This window comes from Python bivittatus, unplaced genomic scaffold (assembly GCF_059951505.1).
Source record: "Python bivittatus isolate LINGU-HERP-01145 unplaced genomic scaffold, Pbiv_v1 ctg000080_np1212, whole genome shotgun sequence".
Lineage (NCBI taxonomy): Eukaryota > Metazoa > Chordata > Lepidosauria > Squamata > Pythonidae > Python > Python bivittatus.
Window position 1 is genome coordinate 11,962,341 of NW_028277035.1, and position 22,369 is coordinate 11,984,709.

At 42.6% G+C, this 22,369-nt stretch overlaps 1 protein-coding gene across 5 annotated transcripts in view; it reads left to right on the forward strand.

Annotated features, from left to right (window-relative positions):
• The window catches only part of CAMSAP3 (calmodulin regulated spectrin associated protein family member 3), a 44,468-nt gene that overhangs the window by 12,952 nt on the left and 9,147 nt on the right, over nt 1–22,369 (forward strand). The window contains exons 2-12 of one of the 5 annotated variants that reach the window (XM_088133524.1): nt 3,160–3,425; nt 10,342–10,476; nt 11,067–11,165; nt 11,757–11,789; nt 12,918–12,965; nt 14,676–14,814; nt 14,929–15,068; nt 17,299–17,392; nt 18,612–18,660; nt 20,285–20,358; nt 21,098–21,170. In XM_088133524.1, the coding sequence (XP_087989650.1) occupies nt 3,160–3,425; nt 10,342–10,476; nt 11,067–11,165; nt 11,757–11,789; nt 12,918–12,965; nt 14,676–14,814; nt 14,929–15,068; nt 17,299–17,392; nt 18,612–18,660; nt 20,285–20,358; nt 21,098–21,170 (1,150 nt within the window). Of the gene's footprint in view, nt 1–3,159; nt 3,426–10,341; nt 10,477–11,066; nt 11,166–11,756; nt 11,790–12,917; nt 12,966–14,675; nt 14,815–14,928; nt 15,069–17,298; nt 17,393–18,611; nt 18,661–20,281; nt 20,359–21,097; nt 21,171–22,369 lie in introns of all 5 variants that reach the window. The other 4 variants (XM_088133523.1, XM_088133525.1, XM_088133526.1 and 1 more) reach the window with 4 other exon arrangements.

Genomic DNA, 22,369 nt, shown 5'->3' on the forward strand with positions numbered 1-22,369 from the left:
CCTCCACTGGGTCACTGGGAGGGCAAAGGTAATTTTGAGAAACATTTGCGTTGGAACTTAGCCATTTAAAAGTGGTCTTACTTCACAGTCTTTGCTATTTGTGCTTGTGAATGAGCTGAGTGGCCAATCACAAAATTGTCATCTTGTGGCAAACTGGGACCCATCTTGAATGATAATAGGCTGTACAGAAACTGAAACCTACTCAATAGATTAGGATATCTGCTCTATCAATGACAGCTGTACTTCAAGTTCCAGGATGTGAATCATGTTAGGACTTCTTGGACTTCAAGGAAATGGGTGTCTTTTGTGTACTTGTGTTAGTGCAACCTCAAGTGGGGCTTGGTTTATGAGTTTTAAGACTTTGGCAGCAGTATCCTGAAAGCTTTCTTGTTGGGCATGCCTAAATAAATAACCTTTACTGCTGAAAGGGTTGTGAATCTCAAATGCAGAGGGGGTAGGACTCTGAGCACGTTCTCAGTCCAGAAATCTACTTTAGACCAGAATTAAGCTTGTAGTTTTTCACAAAGCTTGTCCTGAGAAATGATTGGCCCGCATAGTGAAATAGCAGTTGTGTAGTCAATTATCTGTTGTTAGCTTGATGCTTGCCCTGTGGAGGCTTTGCCTGATAAAGTATCTTAGTGGAGAAAGTGTCAGGTCCATTTTGGCATGTGGCCTCTATCATGCTGCATCAAAGATATGACTTCCTTTACCTATATATTTCAACGTGTGGTCCCCTCCTAAACTGAAGCTGTACTCAGGAAAATATAGGAGCTGCTGTGCTGATAAACTGAAGCATATCTGACTGGGGATTTATGCCTCCTGCCCCAAGCAAGTTCTTCCTAATTTTGGATGCCCTGCAGTCTTGGAGGGGGTGTGATGAGTTCCTGGCTAGGGTAGATTTGCTTGTTTGGGCTCTGCACTATCAGCTAGAAGGAGCTGGGCTTTTAGCCAAGTTTGCAGTTGTGGCTCTGATCAGGTGATGCTGAATCAGCTGGTGAAGCTGTTCCACCTGTTCTCCTTCCCTAGTCTCTTACTCAGGAATGTCCTGCCCCTCCCAGCCAATTTACTGACACGTAGATCCTGAGTCTCGTGGCCTCTTGAGGAAGTGGCCAATAGAGCATGTGAATGTCAGCTCTAGCATTCTTTTTTTAGAGAAAAGTAAATGTTGGTTGCTTTGCCATACTCAGTCAAGAGTGCCAGAGATCCTGGGGAATGAAATTTCACTATTCCCAAAAGAAGAAGAAGAAATCATGAGCCTACTTTCTGGTTTACTTTCTGACTTATTTGAAAACCCACCCCTTTCCCAAAGCTAAATGTGAAATTTGAAGTTCTGACTCCTTCTTCACTTGTACTTAGAAATTGGATACAGCATTCCTAAACACTTCCATTTCACTGTAGCTATAGCTGTGTCACCTTTCTTGATCTGTGGTGGGTACCTGGGGTAGCTGCTGAAAATCCTACCAGGGATATAATCAAGGGTTCCAGGTGATACTACAGCACTGATTGCTTCTAACTGTCTGCATTTATTATTTGATGGGATGTGTTTGTGTGTCAACCACATTTGTGTGAGATTGCCCTTTTAAGGCTCAGTTTTTTCCTTCTGTCCCCATCCCATCTAATATTGATCATATAGTCCTAAGAGTAGATTGCCTAAGTAATTATCTTGATGTGCTATTCCTTGCTGCTTTATTTTCTTCTTGCTATATGGAAATCATTCTAAGTAAGAATGATAAGCTGTTGCAGATAGAGCTTCTGCAAGGAAAATAAAAATGAAAGATGGGGAAACTCCTCAACTCCAAATCATGATGTTGCCAAATCACCTGTATCTAGAATGTTGGGCCATGTATCTTTATGTATACCAGAAACCTTGTTGTGCCTGGACAAATTAACATTACTCTTTTCCTTGCTGTATCCATCCTGTAAAAGATGTTGATTAGTGATTTCTTGTTTGCCAGTCTGAGGAGCAGAATTGTTTGTTCTTATCCCTGACACTGAGAGAACTGCAAGTTGCATCCCTCTTAAAAAGAAAGAGTTGGGAAGAGAGGCAATGCCTGCCTTCCTGGGAACTTCCCTTCTTTCTACATTGCTGTTGATCTCTTTATGGGTTTATATTGGAGAAATAAGTTTTTGGATGTGAGTCAAATTCTCCGTATTAGTGGGTAGGAAGCCATGTCTTCCTCATTCTATCAAAATCATTATGTCCTCCTGGACATAGTAAGGGAATAAAATATGCCAGGGATAGAATCTGAGCCATATATCCAAAACTCACAGTATATTTAAGAATAGAGAAAGTGGGCCTAGAAGCATGTATTATGAGAATGCAAGCTGTACAGGATGTGAAGACATAAATTCGGAAGCACTGCTGTTTACTAAGTAGCTGCTCTGGCCTCATTCATGGTCTGAGGGTGCTAGGTGCAGCACTGAGCAGTATCGCAGCTTTTTGTCTGATTCCCATTCACTCCTGGCTCAGAAGAGCAAAGAAACCAACTTCCAGGCCCATTAAAGATCCTCACTGGGCTTTACAGCTGGAAGGCTACACAGTTTCCTTTTCCTTGTATGCAGTTAGGCCAGAATGAGCCTTCTGCAGAGCTATCTTGCTTTAGCTATCTGTAACCCAGGAGACAAATCAGTTGAGACAGTGGAAGATGAAGGACAAGTAGGCACTGAAAGGCCTGGAGAACAAAATAGCAGCCCTTCCTCTCCTGGTGCAAGTTACTTTTCAATGCATATCTAGCTCATTCTCCAGTGGAGGGTGCAATCTGTATTATTTACCTCCTTTGTTCTTATAGCAAGCTTCCTGTTGATCCCTTACAGATGTATCAAACTATCATTCTTATCATCCCTAGCCAGGGGAAGGATGGAAATTGCAGCCCAACACATCTGGGGGCCCTCAGAAAGGAAAATTTTAGTTTTGTGGAAGGAAGTTAGACTGAGCTGATAACCTGCCCTGGCAACCTGTTATGTTTCAGAGGGATTTGAACCTGGGTATTCTGTGCCCGGATCCAATGCTCTCATCTCTGATTGCAGCTCACTGAGCTGGGGCTAAGGCAGGAGCCAAAGCTAATGGAGCATTCAAGACTCCATTAGAGTCTTAACTGGACGTGGAAACTGCATTATAGAGAGATACGTGCAGCGTGACTGTTTGCTTCCCTCTTACAGAGCACATCCCTGCCGAACTGCGTGAGCCCTTTTATACAGACCAGTATGAACAGGAGCATATGAAGCCTCCTCTCATCCGCCTGTTGCTGTCTTCTGATATTTACTGCCGCGCCTGGTGCCAGGCCTTGCCTTCTGGCCCTGACAGCGCCCTTCCCCCGAAGGATAATGCTGCCTTGCTGCAACTTTTGGCCCATCGTGGCTTGGTGCCCACCTTTCAAGAGAAGCCTGTTAAGGAAGCTGATCTGCACCACAAACCAATCAAGTTGGTAAGTCTGGAGGCAAGTGGGTGGCTACGTTCCTAGAGGCAACTTTGATCTGGTGCTGCAGGAGGGGAAACTGTCTTTTGTTCAAATTGTGCAGTGGGAAAAATGAATGAGTGGTTCTCCAAATCTTTAGCTGAAGCTGGTAACAGAGAATTGAAGTGTGGTAGTACCGCCTCAGAATTCCTTGAAGGCTTAATTCTGCTAATTTACTGTGATCTCTTGGGTTATCTAGGGGCAGGAGCTGAGAAATCTGGATTAGCCAACTTTTATCTTGCTTAATTCTATCTCTCCTCTGCTCGCCACCACATCACTGTTAGGAAAGAAGCTGCACTTTTTATTAAATGCGTACCTTAAATTTGGAATATGATTGACCTATACAGGTGTGACATAATATCTGGGCATTTAAGCCTTATCTGTGATATTGATGAGAATGGCTCCCAAATAGAGCTTCTGTAAAAGGAACCCTAGTCATGCATGCAGTATATCTTGGAGGAGATGGATTTGTGTAAGAACCCCTTCCAAAGGCAGTCTGATAGATGCCCTGTAGCCTGTAGGATTAAAGCTCCCATCAGTTGCAGCCAGTATCTGGAGGGCACCAGGTTGGGAAAAGTTCATCTGTGAGAGTGTCCCTAAGAATGGAGAAGAAACGTTTTGAATGAACTCTTCCTCCTCCTGTAGGCATGAAACCTCCCAGCAGCATCCTGGACAAGGGACTAGATAAAGGCCCTGAGGGTGCCAGGCTGATCCCCAAATCTCCCTCCTTGCTGTTTTTACCTCTCTGCTTAATACCAGGAGCATTCCATGTGGCGCCTCAGCTTCAGGGTGGGGCCTTTACAAGCTTAGACCTCAGCCACCCCGTGGGAATCCCTTCCCTCCTCTCTCTGGGTGGGGAAGGTTGAGGTGTGGCTAAAGCCACTCCAGAGGTAATTCTTTTTTTCCCAGGGCTTAAATTACCTGTTGGGATTGAAGATCCTGCTCCAGCTCCCTGCAGCCACCATGTTTCAAAGGCTGATATGCCTAAGGGCTAAGATGGATAATGATATGCCACAGTTTTGATGGCTGGAGTTGATAGATGTGTACATCCTCATGTAGGAAGGAGAAATCAAACACCTCTGTTTAATAAGAAAATAGATGAGAATTCAGGTTTTGTTTAACATGGGCAGCATGCTGGCAATTCCCATCATGGCTGGAATGTATAGAGAAAATACAAGAGGGAATAAATGTCTTTTTTTTCCTCTACTGCTGCCCATATTAGGAGTGAAGGAAAAGTCAACCCTATATCTTTTCTATCAAAGCACCTATATTATCAGGCTGCTGCAAATTCTCCCTCTTCCCTTTCCTTTCTAGTAATATATATAGACAAAAGGGTTTGTTTTTTACAAAAGGAAAAGAAAAGAAAGCAGGTATGTAGAAGACAACAACTATGCAAGGCATCCATAAAAGTTACAAAATGTTCAGGACTTGTTTCTGAAAAAGCTGGAAGCCCTGTAGATTGCTAAAATTCCCTTCTTTGGCCCGATGAGTGATGACAAAGTGTCACCAGAAGAGTGGCTTCTCAAGTTTTCTAGTCAACGCTAGGATGTTTGAATTAAACAGCACACCCACATAAACTTACTAATATTTTTGGGAATGGGAATGTCTGCTCTCTGCCTCCACGTGCCAGCAATTATAATTCTTCTGGCTGGTGCTCAGTACGTGGAGGAGATAAGGAGAACTCCAACTGTTGAGGTTCTATCAGCAGGTGCCCTGTAGGATTGGTTAGCACTGAGCTGATCTCGCAGATTGATACTGATTTTGCTTTGGGACTTTATCAAGACTGGAAGGAGGGATGGGAGCTGCTATCTGTTGTGAAATATGCTATCAGTGGAAGAAGGTTGAAGGATGGAGAAATGATGGTGAGTCTTAATTCTGGTGGAATCTTGGGAAAGTTCTCTCTCTCCAACCCTTTTGCTTCAAGAAAATTTAAATTAGAGCTGCACAGTGCTTTGGATTTAAATCTGAATAAGTGCTGTGGAAAGCAAAAGCGTACCAATACAAATTGGTTACTCATTAATGCAGCTGTATCTTTTTCCAGGATCATGTGGCTGCTGCAGGGAGGCTTGTATGCCTTATGATTCTGGAATCAGCTCCAAAGATGGGAAAACAAAGCTGTGAATCAGCTGCTCTTTGAAGGGAATCACGTTGGCTCATTGCCAGCAAAAAATATGGGCAAGTGGATGTCACTTGAGAGTTGAGAATGGCCATTATTCTACTCCCCTGGCTTGTATGATGCAATTTTTATGCATTTATCCTGCCTTATCGTTTATTCAGGTTTGTACAGCTTGGCTTGGGCTAGGTTTTGTGCCTCTTTCCATGTGGGGGAGAGGCCAAACCTTTGAAGCAGAGGAAGAGTAACTGGTTATCTTGCATCCAATCTCCTTAGGTTTGTTAAAAACAGCTTTGCCATGAAGAAAAAGAGAACTTGTTTTCAGGGTTTTCCTTCAGGCTTAAGGTGTTCCTTTTCTGCTTTCTTCCTCCTTCCAATTAACTCTCTCCCAGGGTTTATTAACTGCCTAGTGACTTTTGTTGTTGTTGCTGAAGTTCTCTTTGCTGTAGTGTATAACATTTTAGGAAAGCCTAAGTGGTATAAATGGACAAGATGCATAAGCTGCAGCCTCAGGGCCACATTGTGGCCCTGCAGATACTTTTGCAACAGCCCTCAGAGCCCTATCAGAAGTTGCTCCTACATATAATTTTTAATGTTATATATGGGAGATGTTATGAAGGACTAGGAAATTGCATTTTTCTCCTTGTCTTACCAACTTTGTTCTGGTTCTACCCCTTTTTAGAGTGTTGTCATTAGCATACAACTCAAAGTTCAAGTGCCTTTTTTTTTTTTTTGGCTCAGAAAAGATTGCAAAGTTCTGGCTTCTAGGATCTAGTTGCTCCCAGGCATCTACTAAACCCACACACTCTAGTGTATTAAAACATAAAAGCCAAAGGCCTTTTTAATCCAGTGTTCCCAGCCGTAGGCCCCTGAAATCCATAAGCTGGACATGAATGGATAGTATTCTCTGCTTATTTTCCTAGGAACCTGTAGCCCACAGCAGGTAATGGTTGCCTTGTTTGACTTGTTTTTCATTAATTTATCAAATATCTTTTCAGAACCATCCAAGTTTGAGGCCATCACCTCATCATGTGATTGTCAATGGAGTCATCATAAGTGGAGCCAGTTAGATCCAGTCTTTGACTCACAATCTTCTCTTGCATATTCCCATAAATGAAAATCCCACTCTACAAATTGGGTCTTGCTTCTGATAAAAAGCCCTAGGCAAGAACTTAAAAAAAAAAAGAAAAGAAAGTCCAGTTCTGTGAGAACTGGGTTTAATCAGTAGGCAAGGAATGTTTTGCTGTCAAACTGTAGTAGTAAGACATGATGAAAAGCTGAGATTGGAGTAAGGAAGATAGAATGTAGTATCCTGGAAAAGGGTATGCTGAAGTACACTGCAACGATTGGTTATAGGACTCTGTTCTCCTGGATGAAAAATTGGAAAAGAAGGAAAAAGGTATAACGTGAAACCTATTTTACCCAAAGGCAAACTTAAAAAAACAGGCAAGCCGTGTCAAAGTTTGCCTAGGTGTCACCCAAATACTGTTTTGTATATGCATAAATACACTCTTACTATGGTACAATTTTCAGTTCTAAGCCTTAGCATCCAGGATAACTTCATGTTTTGGGGGGGCTTTAATCAACAGAGAGATCACCCTTTGGTACTGTTCCCTTACTCCTAGTGAACTTGTGTTGATAGGCTTTATATTTCTTAAGTTCCCAGATTCAGTGGCTGGGGCTGTGGTCTGAAACACAGGTAATAATGAAGAAATATGCACTGGATTTCATTGTACAGATCTGTGTTCCTCAGAGAGAGGAGTTGTATTCTAAACATGTTGATTTGGGAAAATGTTTACATAATACTCATCTGTTTTCATGTATGCAAAATTTGAAGCTTTGTTCTATACCGTGTATAAGAAACCCAATGTCCCATCTGCCCCATGGTGTCCTTCCCCTTCTTCTTACCCCAGTTCTCCTCTCCCCATCAGGCTTTTCTTCCCCATCTTTCTCAACTACTCTGACTCTTTCTTGGCATCTTCTCACTTCCCAAAGAAATTATTTAAGGGTTAACACACCCATATCTTCCATTTCCTTGTTCAGTACACAAAATAAATCAATATTCAGTAGGCATAGTAGGAATCTGTGGAGATTTTATGGTAACTGTAATTGCTAACAGTTGCTTTCCTCATTCCCTGCAGAAACCCCTTTATTCTCCTTCCAAAAAACTTTCTTAACGAAGCCTAGAACTCTGGAAGATGAAATTGTACCATATTGTACATATATATATGTAATTGTATTGTACATATATATTGTACATACATATGTACATGTATTGTACATATATATTGTACATATATATATGAAATTGTACCAAATTGTACATATATATATGTAAGACCTTGTTCAGAGTCCCCTTCAACTCCCCCATTTTGATCCTTAGCTTGTGTCCTAGGACCTGGGTTATGGGATGAAGTCACACCAGCTACAAATATGGATTTACTTCCCAATGTACTTTGAACAAAACTGTTAGTCAGATACACCACAATCAGGAGAATAAAGTAGTAAAATACTTCCCACTTTTAAAACAGTCCTCATTCCTTATTTTTAAAGTTTTTTTTTTAAACAAGGTTTGCAGAAAGAAGAGTTCAGCCTAGTCTTTCCCTATATGTAGGAAGCTTTTTTTTGGTGGGTAGCAGTAGGTTTGGTATGAGCAAAAAGAGCATTGTCATCTATTTCTATTGCTAGTTTAAGCTGATCTACTATGTGAACATGGGGTGAACCTGGTCCCTGCTATTTTGGTTCTTGTTATCATATTGCAGCTGGTAGAAAATTCTCCAGTGGTGCATGCTGGCTGGGGAATTCTGGGAGTTGAAGTCCACTCATCTTAAAGTGGCCAGGTTTGGACAACACTGCTTTAAGTAAATGCAATTTATTGAGTCTCTAGCTTTCCTCTTTAATTCAACAATGAGGGGTGGCTGAGAAATTAGCTCAGTTCAAATTTTAATTTAAGCTTACCTAATTTGCACTTTCTGAACCTCTGTGTGAATTGGAAATGTAATTATAGTTGATAATTGCCTTGTTTTAAATTCCACAGTACAGTTCAAATTTAAAATCTTCATAGACATTTTTTAAAAATTGCCAACTGATGCAGTAACGGGGAACAAACGTTTTTATTTATTTATTATTGAGAAGAAGAAAGAAAAAACACACATAGAAAGTGCTTTCCCCAAAAAGTGAAAAACAAAGAAAAAACATGTTAATATGTCATTATAGCAGTAAACAATTACAATTCTATATATACTTATTTAATGCAAATATTCAAGTATGTATATATTCTAATACATTTATATGACATGCTTTTTTAACCTACTGTATTTTGTAGAAATGAGTCCCATGTTTCGTTATGTTTGTCCATGCAAAGTCTACATCTATAGGCAATCTGCTTGTCAGTAGCTAGTGCAATCAGGTCTTCAATCCATTGGTAATGGGGAACAAACGTAATTTTGGAAAACTGAAGATGAGAGAAATTGAACAAGCAGAAGTTGCTGTAAGTGATTACATTCCTTGAGTAAATGCTTTACTTGGAGAAGTTCCCATTTGTTAATTCCATGCTGCTAGGTCAGGTGGTAGCAAATTATTTTTTCCTCTTCTTCCTTCCCATCATGTAGATCTTGTAGTGGATGTTTTTATGGCAGGAGCTACAGCATTTGAGAAATGTTGTACTGGTTGTTCACTGTAGAGCCATGGTGAGCAGCAAATAAAAATCTGGGAATTATCCTGCCAACGATGACCATTCTTTCACTTTTTCCCTTTTCCCTTACCAGAATGCCTTTGGCAATTGGATTATTGGTCATTGTGTTTTCCTGTGGCTTTAAGGATTTGTTACTTTTGGATTAGCAGTTCTTGGATCTGGTATTTTGTTGAGCTGAGAGAGTTTGCATTCAAGACTCTGGAGGATTGGCAGGTAGCATATCTAATAGTCTCAGGTTTCTCTTAACAGCATTAAAATCTTAAAACAGCTAATGTAGCTGTGGGCAGAGACTGGATTAAGGTGGAAATTAACTTCTTCAAATCAAATGGAGAGAATTGTGATGTTACCATACTTTTGGTAAGATTTTGGTCTTTTGCAATTTTTGCCTGATGTGTCAGCTACCTCTGAAGTTCCTAAACTGTTTTTATCATTAAACTTCAAAATGGTTTTTGAAGTTCCTTATCTCAGAGTTAATTTTTATTTACAGTTGGAAGATTGTATGCAGATAGTTTTGGGTGATATGCATAAAGTTAAATTAATACCATATGACTTTAAGATGAATAAGTCAACATAGGATTATTTTTGAAGTATATTGGATGTACCAGAGGATGTATGGCGAAGACTGGGTTTCGACCTTTGTTGTTGAAAGAAAGTGAGAGAGTCTGTGTTTTGGATCTGCTCTACACTGACACCGTTTTGGTTTACTATTTTTATAGTTGTAAATAGGGTGTTTGGAAAAGAAATAAGGGTCAAAGATGTAAATGTGTTGTTGAATTATATTCTGAAAATTTCCAAATTATTTTCTATTGAGTGATGAAAAATGTGGAGGCTATTCCTGCTCCGTATTTCCATTCAGTTGAGTTGTGCAAGATCAGTGTGATAAGGGGAGATCAAGCTTGCTTCTACCTACCCCAGTGTTGGTACTAGCCAGATAGTTCTCCCTTCTTGTGTCATTTCATACTCTGGAAGATAGTGTCAAGCACATGTGTGACTCCCATTTGTGAGGCAGGGGTGCCTTTTTGACCACTGTAGCTTTTCTGATTCCATTTTCTCTTATTTTTTCCCTGCTTGACTTATAGGGGGCGCACCTGGCATTAATCGACTCTCTGATGACAGCCTTTGCATTGGAAGCCACCAGTTCATTAAGTGCTGCATTGGGCATTGATCCAGCAGCCACCTCCTGGGACCAGAAACTCCTGCACTGGATAGATATGGTACTAAATATGAATTCATTTACATGTTATCTCTCTGAACTACTTCCAAGGAGCTTATGCATAGGAATATCCCACTTTACGCACACACCAATCCATGTGAGAGGCCAGACAAACCCAGTGAGCTTCAGCTAAGTCCATATTTGAAGTCTGCCTCCTTAGCCTAAGTGACGTGTGAAACACAATGCTGGGTTAAGTGTGGTTGGATTGCTTAGATCAACTTCCCCATCTAATCCTGTCTAGATTTGTGAGACTAGAGTTATTGTCCCCTTTACCCCAGCCAGCCGGGCAGTTGAAGAAGGCTCAGATTGTGAAAGATGAGAGCAGGAGGATGAATAGCGGTAGAAGACTGCTGTTCAGCTCAAGGGGGCTTTTCATTTTCACAATACAAAAATATTCTCTGAATGTGTCCTCATGAGAAAAATGATGGAAAAATGTAGATGAAATAAAATAAGCAAAACCCACAAGGGCCCATTTCTTTATTCAGTTTTGGACCAGAAAAAATAGAAAAGGGGATGAGGAGGGAAGGAAGCTGCAGCTGGCCTGATGTTTGTGCTGCATGTTTGCAAATGACGCCTTGTTGCCTCCTGCAGATAATTCGCAAGATACAACAGACTGCGGAACAGGAGTCCTCTCAGCGCTCTGCCCCTGGAACTGATGGCCAGACCTCAGCTTCCAGTAGCGGTCCCAAGGTGTGGGTGCTTTGCTGCTATGGCTCCCCTCCTGAGTGAAGCAGGGGAGGGGTGGCGAGACTGGTCTTCAGATGCTGGCTTAACTTGGGGGTGGCATCCGTTAGGGGCACTGCTGCGTTCATCAAAAGAGCTTTTCCCACACTGGCTTTGTTATATTTACAAGCTGCCCCTTTCCCTCCCTATTGCCTTAGAGGATAGAGTTTGCTTCCGCCTGCCCCCCTCCACCTCTTGGGAAGGGGTGTCTCTCTCTCTCCCCACCTGTGAAGCCTGTGGTCTCTCTGAGTGGGCTAGCTTCTTGTCTTGCCCTGTGGGTGGCCCACTTGACTGCCGGGCAAATGCTGACCATTTATTTTTCCCCCAAGCTGTTCAGTGGGGCTGGCTGGCTCTGCTGGGCTGGAATATTGAACAGTTGGGAGTAGATGAGGGGCAATCCTGTTTCCATGCCCGGTGGGCTCAGTGCCCCTGTCCCAGCTCAACGGCCTCTTTGGTTGCCTGTGCTGAATACAGTCGAGGTGTGGTATGTGACCGAGCTGTCTTTTTCTGCATCTCTTTCCTCTCCTCCCTCTGGCCTCTCTCCTTCCTCTGCTTCAGTGTCCCACCAGGTGGTACTGGAAACTGGTTCCCGTAAGTGGGTGGCTTTATTTATTATCTCCCTGCTGCCTTGGCTCCTGTGCTGCATGCCAGGGGGACCCAGAGCAAAGGATGCTGGGGGTTTAGGACCCTGGGACAGAGGTGACTGTGTAGTGCAGTGAGAGCTTCCCTTGGAGAAGGTTTCGGGTGACTGGGTTGGTCTGTTTCGACAGGCGCTAAATATCTGCTCTGGAACTGAGAGAGGATGAGGGCAGAGGGGATGCCTGTGGTGGGGAGTAAGAGGGTTCCCATACGAGACTCCAGCTGCTGGGATGCTGGTATATCCCAGCATCCTTTGTTCTCTAACCCTCACCCTTCCCTTCACAATCTGTACCTGCTTTGGTCTCTCATAGCTCTCTGTGTCCTCCTCTGGGAGCACTTGAGGGACAGGCTATTCACTCATTGCGTACACAGGGGGGTGGGGGTTCATATCTGCCTTCTTTTTCTGCCTCGATAATGCAGCCTTCTTGGGGCTGCAGGCATTGGGTGGGGAGCCTAATGCACCGGCTTCAGATATCAACAGGAAGCCCACTTGTTATTTGTAGGGAGGGGTTAAGAGACAGCCAGAGCAGGGCAGTTCATGCCTGGAGCTGCCAGTAGGAACCGCATGCGAGTTACCTGGCATGCCTTTATCCCGTTTCCCCTTTGTGTTGCCTTCTGCCCCCTCTCCCCTTTGCTTGCTGTCCTGCTGTACTTGGTGCAGCTAAATAAGGGCTTAGAGCAGTGTTTCTCAAACTTGGCAACTTTAAGATGTGTGGACTTCAACTCCCAGAATCCCCTAGCTAGCATGCTGGCTGGGGAATTCTGGGAGTTGAAGCCCACACATCTTAAAGTTACCAAATTTGAGAAACACTGGCTTAGAGGATATCCTCCCAAGGTCTGATAAGATCCAGTGTGTTGGTATTTAGGAGAGGGGGTGATCCAGAAGGCATAGAGGTTCTCAAGTTTTCAGGTGCATGCTGGGAAGCATTCCTCCAGTCGGACCTAAGTTGAGTTCTGGTGTCCCCTCCCCCCCTCAGGGATTCCCTCCCCCAGCCTTGCAAGGCAGCAACCCTTCCCTTCCTTCTCCCTCCTGGTGGGTGCATTGATCAGGCTCTCTCTTTTCTTTGCTATTGCATCCAGCATGCCATCGCTTTTTGTTTGAAGGAGTCGGGGAATAAGCCTCCTGTGGTAACGTATCCATCGGCGTGCTCACCTGCCCGCCCACCTGCACCACCTTGCCATCCACTTGGGTTGCTGTTCTTGAACTTCTGGCTGTTCCTGCTGCAATGGGTCTGCCCTTTTCCCCCTTGCCGCCCAACCTGCTTGGGTTTCTCAAGAGGCGAGCTTTCCCCTGCACCCTCCTACCATTTTTCAGCTGCTTTTCTCTATGGTCAGAGCAACCCAAAGCTTCCTTTGTTGGCCACAGATGTTCATGGCACCTGAGACCATCCATCTCTCCATAGCTGTTGGGAATTCACCTTGCCCTATGTCCTTGTTGGGTCTGAGGACTATCTAATGATCTTGCATCTCTTTAGGATGGAAGTGTAGTGAACGGGACTTGGGAATCTTGGGGGGCATTTTCATTGTCAGTGAGATGCCTTATTTCTCAAGGCTATTTCTGTATTCTCTCCAGAATTATAAGGTGCATCCAGATGTTAGGAGAAGCACCCATAGGTATATATGTTCATCAGTTTAATCCTTGCATACTGTAGCAAGCCCTGCCCCCCCAAGCGCTATGACCTCTCTTGTCCTCAATAGCCAGGTGAGATGTCTCTTTTTAGTTCTCCCCATCTTCTTCCTGAGGCAGATCTCTAGAAAACAGGCTAGAGGAGGGCTTTCCTCTCTGAATTCCTTGTTTTTGCAGGTTATGGAGAGCAGGAGGTTGTTATCCAAAGCTTGCTGGGTCTGGCCAGTTCTTTGGTGCTACCCAGCAATTCCCATTGATCCTCCCTCCAGCTCATTTCAGCAGGAATGGAGGTGTCCCATTTGCCTCCTTTTACTTCTCCCCCTCTTTGCTGGCCTGCTCAGTGTCTGTGTCTGCCTGCTTGTGTCCCTTCTTCCTTCCCCTCCTTGCCATTTGCACTCTTGATGTGTGTGTGGCCTGCCCTGCTCTGTGTGTGTCTCTGCTGGGAGTGCTGCCTTGTTGTCTTGTGTGCTATGTCCTGGGGTTGAGGACAAGCGTGTATGGAGTGGTAAATTTGTAATTTCCTAAGGGGGCGGTGATGGTGGAAGAACTGACAGCTGAATCTTCTGCCTTCCCCTCCTCCCCAGTGCTGATCCTTCCACTTAGACTTTGTGGTGCTATACCGCCCCCCCCCCCCGCCGCTTTCCCAGCCTAGAGTCATTCTGATGGTTAGCCATGCTACCTGGGAATTTGGGGAGTTTTAGTGCAATGCAGATGGAGGGCATCAGATTATGAAAGGCTGATCTAGCCTATGGGACAGAGCCTGGGATCTGGACCTCCCTTGGAATAAAGTTGGGAAAGGACTCTTATTGTTCAGGATCATTCAGAGGTATTCCAGAAATGACCTTCCTTTTTCCCCCAGTAATGGCTGTGTCCTCCTTCCTGCTTTCCTTCTCTGTTGCCTTTGGAGGGGTTCCTGCAAAGTTCTTGCTTGCCCACCCCTCCCTGCTATTATATCCTTGCCTCCTTCCCAGCATGCAGTTTGCTCTTGGCATCCAGAGGAGGGAAGTACTGTATTTGGGGGAGTGGCTTGATTTCAGTTGGTCCTTAACCCACTGGGAGCTCTCCCAGATAGTGTTTGTGAGGGCTGCTGCATGGGAAAATTGGACCAGAGGTATGGATACGGGAGGGCATTGTTCCAGCTTCTCTGGCACATGGGGCTAGATCCTGCTATCATTGCTTTGAATTCTCCTTGCATTTTTTGTCCTGCTCAGATCCGCTATCGGAAGGATAAGGCATTGCCCAAACAGACACCGTGTTTTCCTGCCATCACAGGAATGAAGGACCTGGCCAGCGGAGGGGCCATTGCTGCCACAATCCACTACTATTGCCCCCAGCTCATACGCCTTGAGGGTGAGCCTGTGCTCTGGGTCTGAGTGGAAGGACGGGGTGGCCACCCAGAGTGACAGTTACTGTGAATGGACCTCATTCCTTTTGCCACTAATCACCTTGTGTGTTTCCTGGTAGATGTGTGCCTGAAGGAGACAATGTCGGTGGCTGACAGCTTATATAACCTGCAGCTTATCCAAGGCTTTTCTTCAGATTATTTGGGTGGTTCCTGCTTCCTCTCACTGGAGGACCTGCTCTACATGCCCCCTGCGCTGAGGGTGAGTGCTGGGGTTGGCAGGAGAGCAGCAGAGGCCACCTTCAGGCTCTGCTACTAGAGAGGAAGAAGAGTGCAGGAAGGAGTCTGTCTAACTGAAGGGAGAAGAGCTCCCTGGAGTAAATGGCTGCCCTGGCACACTGGGAAAGGGAATTCATTGCTTTGAATTCTCCTTGCATTTTTTGTCCTGCTCAGATCCGCTATCGGAAGGATAAGGCATTGCCCATTTTACTCTGGGAAAGAGTAAATGGCTGCCCTGGCACACTGGGAAAGTCGAGCTCCGCATCCAGCAAAGTTCATCCTGTGGAGCAAATAGGGATTATTGTTTTGTACCAGCACTCAGCCTGTCTTGCCCTAATAAGTCTTGGCCGATGTCTCAAGCCACATAATTAAAAGCTGATTGTGCAGAAACAAGGAGGCCCTTTTAAGGTGGAGGTTGTAGTGGTGCTGGAAGGAAAAAGAGATTTGGGCGTGAAGATGGAATTGTTACCCTGTTTGCTTGTTGCATTCTGAGCGTGACTGTGCTGGTATAGAGCAGGGACCCCTATGCTTCTTCCCTGCCAAATTCAAGCCAAGGGGAGAGCAGTTTCATTTTTTTAATAATAATTTTTATTAAAGGTTACAGATACAAAGATAAAAAAGTCTAATTTTCTTAAACTAAACGTAATATTAAAAGAAAAAAGAAAAAATACAGAGAAAAAATTAAAAAAGAAAAATATAGTAAAGAAAAAAGAAATATAAAGAAATGACTTCCCCCTTCATCACAAGTGCAAACAATTTCAGTAACTTATCACCTTCTTTGATACTACAACAGAATATCTCTTCTTCCCATATCCCATTTGTCTATAAACGAATTCTTAAAGCCTCGTCATTCAGTCCTAATCCGCAGAAATCTGTTAAGAGTTACCAGAAATAACAACACATATATTTTAACCTTAATCAAATAAACCAACTTTATATTCCTTTTCTTTGTTTTTAACAGTCAATCTTGAATCAGTTTAAAAAGTGTTCCAGAACTTGATTTTTTTTTTCTTTTTCTCTTTGTCTCTTTTCAGAAACTCCTTCAAAACTTTAACATGTCTCTTTTGTAAATCCAAAATGAGAAAGTTATCCAAGTCACTCTTCTGGTTTATTATTTGTATATTCCTTTTAATTATTAAGACATCAGCCAGTTTCATTTGTAAATCCAGTGTAACATCTTTTTCCATATAATTCTTGTAACCTGTCATTTTTTAATCCACATCTGAATCAGCCTCAGCCTCAGCCTTTTCTAGCAAAACCTGTTCCTCTTTTATAACTTCTTTTAAATCCATTTTTATGATAGCAGACAATAACTTCTGAGTGCATTGTTCCCAAATATCCTTGAATTGTTCCAAAGTTAGAGTATTTTGTTCCATTCTGTATTAGTGGGTCTCTTCTCCTTTAATTATAATCTTTAGTTCTTTCTGGTTTCCTTCAGTGTCCAACTTTCAAAGTCCCATCTTATCATGATTTTTTTTTAATCAACAATGTTTTCCCATGGGAAGGTTTCTTATACTTAATTTCAAAGTCTTCATATATTTTTATAGAATTCTAAACAACCCACAGGATGGATTCTTGTAATTAATTTAAAAATCTTATTTCAAATGCATCTCCTTCTTAGTCCTTTTATAACTTTCCAAAATCAACGTTCTAATCGCCTTTTGCTGTTCATTCCAAAATAAGGATTTTTTAAGTCCTTAAACTTGCATAAAACTTCTTTTGCCAAGGATTGAAGGAGACTCACCCAGTGTAATGAAACTTGCCATTCTGAAGGATCTTAATATCAAAAAAAACATTAACAAGCAATTTCCAGAAGTGATTAAGAAAGGAAGTGTGTAACCCTGTGTCTGTGGAGGTGCTGATTGCAGCTTGGGTAAAGATGGCAATTCCTTGGCTCCCAGAGCCCTAAACCCGCCAGAGACCACTGTCTTATGGTCTCCTTACGGGGAGCTACTGCCTGCAGTGCTTGTGGGCGATCCTGAGTCCTTTCCTTGTCCGGAGAGGAATTCTGAGAAGCCAATCCATTTGCTGGATCATCGTTCTGCCGTGGTTGTCTGCTCTGCTCTCAGTGGAGCCGTCTTGAGTTTGCCATTGCTTCCCTGGAATGGCGCAGGAGGAGAGCAGTTTCAGAATTTGGGGCACAGTGCTTTGAGAGAAAGGAAAATGTTTCCCTTCCCAGAGCCCTTGGCTCACTCAGTGCTTTGCTTCCCCAGATCAATGTTGGAGTATTCCTGGCTGAATTGTTTCTGTGCTTTGAAGTATTAAAGCCAGACTTTGTGTGTCCGAAGGAACTGCCGAGAGTTCAAGGTAAGCAAGTAGCATGTGTGGTCTGTTCGTAAAGCACCCCACTCCTGAGCTTAATAGATAATATCTTTGTATGAGAGTCTCTTTGCAACTACCAAGCCTTTGCTGCCTTGCCATGTAGAAGCTGCTATTAGGCAGGGCAAGGCATGCAGTATGAGATAGTAGTCATGCATAATATAGTTAATATGTCTCTGAGTATGAGAAAGTGGATCTTGAAGAAAAAAAGGTAAAGGCCACTGGAAGAAAAAGGAGGATGTGCAGATGTTTTCACTGTAGCCAGCTTAATTTCCAGTTGCATGTTTTCAGACTTCTTGCAACTCTACAAGAACTCTGAACTACTACAACTCTGATGCTGCTCCTTAGTTTTTTTAAAAAACAAAATATTCAGGCTCTCAAGTTTTTTGGGGAGATGGGGGTGGGGAAGTCAACCTCAGATTATATTTTTTTTATTGGGGCTGTAAACTTGAAAATAATCTGTTAGGTTGTCTTCTTCTAACAGGAAGCCCAAAGCATAAGTATCCCAAATGTTACATAGAGTAAGTACGGCATGAGAAACATGAAGCATATCAACCCAAACCGGAGCACTTTCATGTAATTTATTAACTAAGGGTATTAGTTAATCCTTCAAATCCTTCATATCTGTGGGATTATAGATTATTCTGGGTATCTTTTCCCCAGGGGTTTGCATTGATTGCTTCATCCTTTTTAACATCCAGAGTTCTTCCATGTTTGTTTTAGAACCTAGATAGTGGGAGGAAATTTGGATTTTTTATGTTGCAAATATTTCTGTTCTCTTTTCTCATGAACGTAGGATTTTTCTCATTTACTCTGTATACCAGGTGGTGAATTCCCTGTCTAACTGGTCAAACAAGAGCAATCTATGGTATTTAGCTAACTTGTGTACAGAGTATACACGCACACATCCACAGCTATAGTTTTGCATTTGATTGCAGTCTATCACAGTTGCTCCCTTTGCCAAATCCACATCCCAGCTAGTGAAGAGGTAGAGCAGCAGCAAAGACTGCTGGGATCTGGCCCAGCTCCATTCTGGAACAATGGCCTCCTTTCTGACTTGAGATCAGAGCAGGCTTCTTTCCTGTATCTGGGTACAGGTGGCTGATAATTCCTCCCTCTCCTGATCTTCTACTAGCATAATCCCCAGTCTGAAATCTCTGCTTTTTCCCTTCCCTGCTCTTGCAGTAAAGCTGCTGTTCTCTTTCAGATTCCCCTGGGCTGAATGATGCTTTAACACCAAACAGTGGGAAGACCAGGTGAGTGAGTCCCTGATACTTCCACCTCCATTACCCCATGTTACGTGTGTCGTGTCTTCCCTATGCTGGGAGTGTGGCTAGGATCTGCATATCAGGGAGCAGGGTTGAAGAGAATGAATTATACCTCCAGAGTGGATCCTTTCCTGCAAGGCAGTTGTGTGTCTAATTATTAATCACAGGAACTTAACAAACAACAGTCCTGGGGTTCTACCTCGCCACCCCTTGCTCCTGATTATAAAAAGAAACTTCCTTACCCTGGTGAGGGCAGTTTCAACCACTTCAGGTGTCATTACATGGAAGGGTAGGGAGCAGGCAAAGTTTTGTGTGCACTTGGTCTGCCCCCCAGCCACCCCCCCAGTGCAGTGGAGGGGGTTGCTGCTCTATCACCAGTCTGATCCAAAGGCAGTGTTGGGGCTCTGGGATTCATGGAACACGTGTTCCATGTTGCAAATGGTGTCTGTGGGTTCCCAAGGTTAAATTTAACATGCTTTAGATTAAAAGGACTATAATGGTCAACATCTCATTAGATTTCCAAATCTTGCAAGGTTTTGGCCATTTCATTTTTCTTTATGTTAGTACTGTACCTGGGACTACATGCATTACTGGTCCCTGGACCATGTGTTGGAATCTTTCAATAAAGATGATCCTCCTTTTTTAACATGTCCAGGTAGATAGCCCTTCTGGGTTGTGGATATTTCAGAGCCTGTTTTGCCCCTTCAGAAGTGGCAATGATCCAGAGTTCCAAGACTTGACTTTCCTGCTGATCTTTCTGCGCTTGCTCATGGGCCTTTTTACATGCTAGAAGTCTCTTCAGGCAAACTTGGATCTGGAAGGAGTTATTCCTGCTATTAGGGTGGGGAGAATTCACTGTGTGCATATTGTGTCTTGATGCCTCCTCATGTTTTAAGCTGCTGGAACCTTCCTTTGCTCCAGGGAAAAAACTGAGTCTGGGCTGTTCTGAAGTAAGGGTAGAGTGCTACTTGTTCTCATCAGCTCTAACTCTTGATCAGGAGAGCCTCCTAGATATGCCTGAACTGAATTGCATGCTTAGAGGAAAGACTCTTGGCCAAAACTGCATTTCCCAAATTGCTTCAGGCTGATAATTTTTTTTTGGAGGACAGAGAAAATTCTGATCTTAGATCTCTGGCACGGTTCTCCTCCCATTTGCAAGTTATGGGAATGCCTGTAGGCAGCAAATTAAAATAACATGTTCCTGCAAGTCAGTAAATACACATTCGCTTTATCTACCAAATGAATGAACTGATTGACTCTTTACCATACACACACACATGTGTCATACATACATACATATACAGCTATATAGTGATTTTAAGATTGTGTAATTCCTTCTTGAATTTCTCTCATCCCTCCTGCTTTGTCATCTCCTCCCATCCCAGGTGTTTAAGTACCTTTAAGTACCCTCTACAATTTGCTCTTTCTCTATAGCTATATTTGTGGGCAGAGGACAGAACGATTTTAGGGAGACTTGTTGCTTATTGATGCAAACACTGGTTGATAGTCTTATAACCATCAGGCTATAGCATTTGTCTTCCTGTGTGCAACGACCCGAAACATTACCCCTGTTTTGATCCAGTCTTTGCTTCTTGTTCTTGTTTTGTAGTAGCTCCCCTGTGTTCAGTTTGCGCCACCCACTGCTGCCTGGAGGGCAGGCACAGTCGCCACTCTGTGCCTCCTTAGGTAAGATTTGGCTCCTTCTGTTTTCTCCTTCTTGTAGTGCCAAGTAACTTTCATGTAAGATGTAGAAGAAGAAAAAGAATCCTCTAATTTTGTTGGAAATATATGGTTAAGCTGCGCATATGCAGCTTTAGAAGATCTTTCCAGGATATCTTGATCTTGGCTTCCAGCATTTCCTTATGATCAAAGTGGCTTTGAATGCTCAGTGCTGGGTAGCCCTCCAGTTGTTTTAGGCTGTGGCTACACATAATTCAGGGATAGTAGAGCCACAGTAAGCTTGTTGGTCTAGTTGTATGATAAGGGTGTGTTCCACCAGGTGTTTTCAATTATGTAGAGCAATTGTGGCTTACTCCTTGCACACTTTCCCACTGAGTTCAGTGACACTTACTTCTAAACCTACATGCTTAAGATTGTACTGTATACTAATCAACAGCCTTAGATTTTAATGAAAATCTAACCTCAAAAAAATAATTAAGGATATTAAAATGATCAAAGATTGGCCAATCTTAGCATAATTGTGAAGGATACTTCTGCTAAAGTAGAATATTGTTGCAATTTTTCCGTGTTTCTCCTTATTTTGATCTAGTGTGGAAGTAACTGTCCTCCCAGTAAAAATTTCCCTGAGATGCTTGCCATTCTTTTCAAAGTAGGCCTTGAACCCTACTACTGATTCTCTAGGTAACCAGTATATGATCATCTTGGAGTTGTGCTTTGTTGTGACTTTCTGTCTTTGTGCACATAGGTTCCCTGCATCATTCCACATCCATGTCCCAAGTAGAGGGCTTTGGTAAAGCATGGAGCAAGAAACAGCTCAGGTGAGAGGGAGGAGGAAGGATTGTGGGTCATGTGGATGATACTCCTGAAAAACTCTTAGGAAGAGGTACCAGGAATCTCTTAGGAAGAATGCAGAGCTGTTGATTGTGCAGCCCTGGAGGTTCATGGGATTTTGAAAACCAGAATTTTGTACAATTGGATAGCAAGTTACATGATACAAGGAGGGAAAGAATAATAATAGTAAAGAAATTACACAGAAATTAAGATAAGGCACTAAAAGGCTAAATCACTAAAATGGACACAGTCGTGCAGTTTTCTTAGCAACAGTATGGAAGTGGTTTGCCATCTTTCCAGTCTAGCCTAAAGTCTCGGCATTCCCTGATGGTCTCCCTTCCAGGTACTGAGCAGGGGTAGTGCTTAGGAGGCTCATCTGCTTTGGCTAAAGTTTGAGCCAAAAGGCAAGATGTAATTGAATACATGGTAGTAGAGGTGTATCTGTTTACAATGTTTAAATCGTATTTAAAAAGCCGATAATAGGTTGAGAAAAGCTAATTTGGCTCAGTCACCAATATAGCCTTCTCCAAACTTGTCAGAATTCCAATATATTTAAAATTACAACACCCAGAATTCCTAGCTAGCATGCCTGTCGTTATCATGCCACATCTGGAAGGGCTAGTTTAGAGAAGGTGCAGCAAGGCATTTTGTCTGAGATGGAGCAGGAACCAGAAGTAAGCACTATTCACATAGTAAATACTTTTTTTTAATAATAATTTTTATTGAAGTTTACAGATCCTATTCACGTAGTAAATACTGAACAAGTTCAGAAAGCTCCATCATTTTTGGTTAGGCCATTCAAAGAATAGAGGTGGCAGAGTCTATGCTAGCTAAGAATTATGGACTCTGAACTCCAAAATGGTTAAAGGACATGAGGTTGAAAAAAGCCAGTCTAGTTAATGTGATTCTAGTTCCAGTTGTAAATATAATTCTTTTTGTTGTTTTTTAAGAAGCAAAAATGATTTTGACGTTTATTAAGGTGGAAATAATTTAAATGAATACATTTTTAAAAAATAAAAAAAATCGGTATTGGTATATAAATATATACAAATTTAATTATTAGGATAATGTATGTCCTATTTTCCCTTTTACAAAGTAGTACTTAGGATTGTTTTGTATTTTTTAAAATTTTCTGCCAATCAACAGTTAAATAGTTCAGGTAATTAAAAATAAACCAAAGCAGGAT